The sequence below is a fragment of the Octodon degus genome, unplaced genomic scaffold (genome assembly GCF_000260255.1).
Source record: "Octodon degus isolate 3935 unplaced genomic scaffold, OctDeg1.0 scaffold00155, whole genome shotgun sequence".
NCBI classification, from domain to species: Eukaryota; Metazoa; Chordata; class Mammalia; order Rodentia; family Octodontidae; genus Octodon; species Octodon degus.
Genome location: NW_004524731.1, coordinates 4,089,249 through 4,095,575, shown reverse-complemented (window position 1 = coordinate 4,095,575; position 6,327 = coordinate 4,089,249). Strand labels below are relative to the sequence as shown.

Sequence of the window (6,327 nt, the reverse complement as noted above, 5' to 3'; positions counted from 1 at the left end):
TTTATTTTATTTTATTGTGCTGGGGATTGAACTCAGGACCCTGCACTTGCCAGGCAAGTGCTTATTCTACTGAGCTATCTCCTCAGCCCTGCCATGTTTATCTTAAAATTTTGAAAAAGCCTTTGTGGGCTGGCTGTGAACTCTTTCCTGGTTAAAGCACTACACTCAGGAGGAAGCAGCTTTATTCCAAACCCTCACTACAGCTGGCTGCCTCCATCACAGGCAGCACCCACTCGTGCGCTGCACGGTGGCAGCAGGGGGGCACAGTGGCTCCATGGCTGGGTGGACATCGCCCAGAAGCTCATCAGGGCTCTGCAGGAGGCTGGGCTGTGTGCAATGCCCTCTCTAACAGGACACCCTCAGCCACCTGATCTAGCAGACAGGCGTGAGCCGGACTGAGAATGCCCTGAGTGCCAGGGAGCCCCATCTTTGAGCTGCACCCCAGGGGAGAACTCACACACACAGCTGGGCTTGTTGCCTGACCACTGGTTATTCTGCTGGCAGGTGATGGTCTTCTCGCCCACCAGCTCGAAGGCTGCCTGGCACTCGAAAGTGAGTGTGTCCCCGTGGAGGAAGCTGCTGCCGGTGCGCTTCCCGTAGGCCGGGACTCCGGGGTCACCACACCCACCCTTTTCAATCTCTGAAAATGAGAAAAAAGCAAACGGACCATTAAGAATATGCACAGTGGCCACAGTTTGGCCCAAGTTTATGCTATCGTCCGATATCTGATCATTGACTACATCAACGACCCCCAAAGAGCACTCAGTCCTTGCAACATTTAATTATAGAAGCCAGAAGCAAATTGCAACTTCAAGTAGAGCGAAAGGTTTTTGATGTGTTTCATCCAGTGCAGGGCTTCACTTGATGACCCAACGACCCAACGTTCTGACAAATACCGTGAGAACAGGCACGTCTCCTCAGCCCCACCTGCCTTCCTCTGCCACGGCTGCTAGCAAGACAGCCCCACTTCTGTCTTAGTCTCTGTGGGTTAGTCTGTATGGTTTTCACTGTTCATGACACCAGTAAGATGTTTCCTCCTCTATTTTTTTAAATTTGTATTTTTATTTGTAACTGTTTTCTGTACATGGCTACATTCATTGTGGGAGCTGGGACGTACACACGGCACAGAACATGGGAGTCAGGATAAAGTGTTTGAAGATGAATAAACATGCTTGGTCTCCAGATGGAAAGAAAACCTGCTGAAATAAACCACTTCCTGTTAAATATCTGCTATGAATCATGGACGCTAAGACTCCACATGTGCGGCTACTGCAAACTGGACTTGGCCTCATGTTTCAGCCACGAAGGACACATTCCTTAAAGTGTTTTCTCTGTCTATCCATTTGAAAATTAACTTTGAGGCTGCATGTAAGCCGTCTCAGGCAACCAGGGTTTGCGAGTAGGTGGGGCACAGCTCCGCTCCTACTGGGGTCAAGTTCCACAATGGGACACAAAGAAATTAGACAATGGATGTGACTTGGGCAAGGACAGAAGGCAGCTGGACAGTGCAGAGGGCCAGAGAGGCAGCGTCGCACCCCACGGGAGGTCCAAAACCAGCAGCTCTGTGTGGTCCACACAGGTGCCTCCTTCAAGCCCAGAAGTGTGAAACAATTCCTCAGTAATGACAGTGACAGTTCCCTTGGGAGGCTTCATTTTTGGCCCACAGTTGCCCCAAGTTTTTAGGGAGAAAATATGCCCAGAACGCAGACGTGCTTGGCACTCCTGGGGCCCTCTGCTGAGCATCTGCCTCTGTGCACCTGCTCTTGGAGCCAGAGAATGAGAAAGTGCCTCAGATGGGCTGACCCGGCCCGCAGCAGCACCAGGCCCGCCCTCGCCCGCTGGAGCCTGAGCTGCCAACAGGGATCTTGACCCAACATCCCAGCATCCAATGTGCTCCCAAGCTGTGAACAGACAAATGTCTTGGACGTTGACAGCTTAGGCGGCAGCTGGAAATTGTTGTCATGTCCACAAAGAGATGTCTTGGGAGACCTGATTCTTACTGCAGAGTTGAGAAATAACAGAAGTGATGCTGTTTCACTGGCGATGCTCTGGAGCACACCCTTTGATTGCCTTTCTAAGCCGGTACTTTATCTACCCATACTGAACTTGCTCTAGTTAAAGCAATACATTTGTGTAAAGCACATTTTCCCAATCAATAATTATTTAGTTCCCAGTGTTTTCTAATAAGAAATTAAAATTCTATTTTATTTTTTCTGAACTACTTAAGCCACCTCTGCACAGGGGCTTCGCCCCTCTCCTGGCCTCCATAGCCGCCAGGTACTGCCCCAGGGGAGCTGGCCTGGCCTGCCCCTCAGTTCCACGGCCTCCTGGACATGTGTGCTGCTAATGCTGGAGGACTGTCTTCTGCCAGATCTGAGGGAATGTGGAGTCCGAAAGGGAAGCGCAGCTTTCGCCCCAGTTTGCTCTCCAGTACTGAAGCCTAGAAGGCGACATTTCTCCTGCATGGGAAAAGTAGCTGCCAAATCACGAGCATCGAGTGGGGATTTTTAAAATAGTTTTCTGAAGAGTAAAAGAGATTTGGACTTTACCTTGCAAAGGTCTCAGCCCAAGAGTGGGAAGGGACAGTCAGGCTTGAGTACGAAGGAAAGAGTGACTGCTTGTTGCCCAGGCCGAACCTGCCGTAGATCAAGGCTGAGAGACAGAGACCCACGGGCCCGCCATCTCCCCTGAATCCATCTCACGGGCTTTCTTTTCCCTCGTCAGGAGCAGGTTCGGACAGTCTTGCGGGAGATGCCCTTCCCTTGCAGCCGGCACGCTGGCCCCAACCTGACGCACAGCGGCATCCCCCTGCTGAGGCCGTGTTTCACTTTCTCCACCACTCTCTGGTGGAGCTCCTCCCTTCCTGCCATCCACACCTTCATCTGTTCTCCCTGAACTCTTACTTTTGACCCCCTCTATTTTGGAACACCTCCGGAGCCGAGTTGGCCAACTGAGTCACAGTTATTCCTGTAAACCCGTCCAGTTTCTGCAACTCGAGGTACACATCAGAGGCTGACTGGGTGGTAAAGGCCAGGTTAGCAGTGTGGGCGCTCTGGGGCTCCTGTGGATCAAACGGAGTACGCGTCTGATCATCCTCTGAGAGGTACTCCGGGAGTGCACAGGGCTTTCAGAGGGTCCTGGGCGTGTCTCCGCCACCTTGCGTAGGGAGTGGGGTGGCTGGCAGTGGACAGTAGTGCCTGCCTTCGGGAGTGATGGCCGGCTTCCAGGTGCCGAGCCCGTCTCAGGGTTTGGGTCCCCGTCAGGTGACTGCCAGGGCACAGCGGGCGCCACGGCCCCTGCCTTGTCCTGCTCAGTTCTCCTCTTGTCTAAGCTCACTTGTTCCTCTGTTGCTTTCTAATTTTTTCCCCTTTTATCTGAAGAAAATAGGGTTAACAATGTCGACTGAGTTATCCCACAGGGTCTGATGAGTTTGGAATGTTTGCTGTTTGTCAAATATGTTATTAAACAGTTACTAAGTATACTGAGGGAATACTTCCTCTTTATCTATACTTTGGGTATAAATAAAGATTAACAAAGAAAACCACTCCACGGTGACTGTACTCACCAAGATAAGTGTCCTGAGGCTGCTGCACTCTGTCTTCTGAATGAAGTCGGCACTTAGCCATGCAGAAGCTGGGTGTCTTGCTAGAATTCCTTTCAACTTTGCTCTGCCGCCAGGCCCAACATTTGTGCAGCAGATTACGTGATAATCCAAGCACGAAAGCAGCCCTAGTCACATGTGGACAAGAACCCAGCTCTGCCCCTCGCAGTGTCACTGGGCACCTTGGCAGCACTCGCCTCTGACTGCTGTGGGCGTGCGTTCTCTCACACACTGTATCCTGGTGACGTGACACCACTCCAGCCAAGCACCACGTGGCCCTGCTCCCCGAGGGCATCAGCACACTGTCAGGCACCAGCAAGCTGCTCAGGAACGTGCACGCTGAGTCCTAACTACCGCGCCGTAGGGCGGGGCTGCAGTAGAAGATAGAGCACCTCCAGCAGTGACCCAACAGCCTGGCTCCTCAGGACCCAGGCAGTGTCAAGGCACGTGCAAGCCGAGTGTGCAAGCCGAGTGTGCAAGCCGAGTGTGCGACCTGAGGCCATGGCACACACACAGGAAGGAGGATGTGCTGGAGGGATGGGATGTTCCTCGACACCTACCATGTCCACACCTGGTCCGCGACACCCAGCCTCGACGCCTCTGGGCAAACAGACATCCTCCCGTAAGGAGGCACCCAGATGCAGGTTTGTCTCGGCAGCCCAGAGCGCTTCCACCAGCGTCCAAGAAGGAGGCGCTATCTGGCGTGGCAGCCACGCTGACCCTGATGTCCACTGCCCTTGCCTTGCTTGCTGTCAAGTTCTCTGACACTGTCTTGTTTCAAATATGTGTGAGTTAAAGAAGTAAACCAGAAGAGACCCGTATGACATCTGTGGGTTCCAGCAAGGACTTTTCATCCCAGTTTGACTCCCATCAGCTCTGAAACCCTAAACAACTCGTGCAATCAGCCTGCCCCACCAGGTGGGGCCACCAGGCCCTGGTGACTCATAACTTCCTAGCCGTAGCTTCACGGTGCCCTGGAGTCTGCAGCTAGGACTCACCCACTGATACCCAAGGCACAGCCTTAGTTTCGCCGCGGCTCAGGGTGCTCTCTGGAACTGCCTGCTTTAGGGTCCTCGAACGCGCTCTCCCGGCACAGCCCAGGGTCCCACCCTGGGGAGGACGGCGCACTAGAGCGTCTCTGTGTGTGACATCACAGGATGGTCTTGTGGCCTGGGGCCTGGTGTCCAACTCACTGTGTCCACGCCTCCTCACCGCGTCCATGACCTGTCATCGCGTCCACGCCTCCTCACAGCATCCACGCCCTGTCACCACGTCCACGCTCCCTCACTGCGTCCACACCTCCTTACAGCATCCATGCCCCTTCACCACGTCCATACCTCCTCATCGCATCCACACCTCGTCCCCAAGTCCATGCCCCATCACCAAATCCACGGCTCCTCACCAAGTCCACGCCTCGTTACCATGTCCACGCCTCCTCCCCAAGCCCACACCTCCTCACCGCATCCCCTCCCCCTCACCACATCCACGTCGATCGATGCACTGCTGTCTGGTCACCTTTCCACTGTCACAGCTGCCCCCGATCATTCCAAACACCACCCCAGGGCCAGCCTGGCTGGGAGGCCGCTGGGACCAGTTCCGTTCTGCTCCCCTCCCCTTCCTTTATCTCCCTCCTTCTCCCTTTTCCTCCTCCTTCTCCTCCTCGTTTTCTTCCTTCTTCCCCTCCTTCTGCCCATCCTCCTGCTTCTTTTTTTCTCTTCTTCCCTGGAAGTACTGCAGAGTATGGGCTCTAACCCAGGCCCCTCACACTGAGCTGCAGCCTCTGCCCTTTCTAAGCTGAGTTTCGGGTGACAGGCTCTGCAGAAGTCACTAAGCTGCCTGCAGCAAACTGGAACGTGCTGTCCTGATAAATGAAGCTGCGGAGCATGCAGGCCCATATCTACACCTTCATTCTTGGTTCGACTTCTCTCAGGGGCGCCAAAGCCCAGCGGACCTGGACTCCACCCCTCCCGCTTCCTGTCCTGCCTCCCTTCCTTGCACACACAGGCAGCGGCCGCTTCTTCCACGCCTGAGCACAGGGTTCGGGCCAGCATTGGTTCCCGGGCCTGTCTGTGGTGCTGGAGCAGCTGGGGTCCCCCCACACTGCGTGGCAGGAGGCGCCTGGCCTGGGTTTCGGCAGCCCACCCTGCAGAGGCCACCACTCTGTCCCACAGTCCATCCTGCTGGGAAATGCCTGCGTGGCCCTGCAGCTGTCAGAGCCTCAGCATCCAGTGAATGCCCCAGGTCACCTGCAGAGCTGTTACTCTGTTGTACTGTCAATGAGTGATGCTTCATTATTATCTACATTTTACCTTAAGAGGTTGATAGTGTACATACTTGCCATGCAAACCGTTGTATTTTGAAATGGGTATCACTGAGTGGCTACTTGGATCTGGATAACGTGTACAGTATCACCTGCATTTTCTGTGTATACAAAATCAAAAGACAAGGTTGGCTCTGTAGTACTAAATAAAAGTGTGATATAAATATGTGGTGTTTACTTTAAAGAGTGCAATAAAAGACACATTGTGGGGCATCTTGCTGGCTTCAGGGGCAGCGATCCCACCCTTGCCTCTTCCAAAGCAGATTCTCAAAGGTTTCCTTTGTGTGTTTAGTTGTATTATTTATTAGCTGCCTGAGCATCATAAGAGGCTTCAAAATGTTGGGATATTTTTAAACTTATCTTGAATTCAGGAAAAGGGGTGGAGAGGGAGAAGGGGGCAAGAGGA

General features: G+C 53.5%; 1 protein-coding gene across 1 annotated transcript in view; it reads right to left on the bottom strand.

Moving 5' to 3' along the window:
• Positions 1–6,327, bottom strand: part of Csmd1 (CUB and Sushi multiple domains 1) — a 1,642,653-nt gene that overhangs the window by 312,034 nt on the left and 1,324,292 nt on the right. Inside the window, exon 13 of the mRNA XM_012517218.2 lies at positions 458–640. Within this exon, the coding sequence (XP_012372672.2) occupies positions 458–640 (183 nt within the window). The remainder of the gene's footprint in view (positions 1–457; positions 641–6,327) is intronic.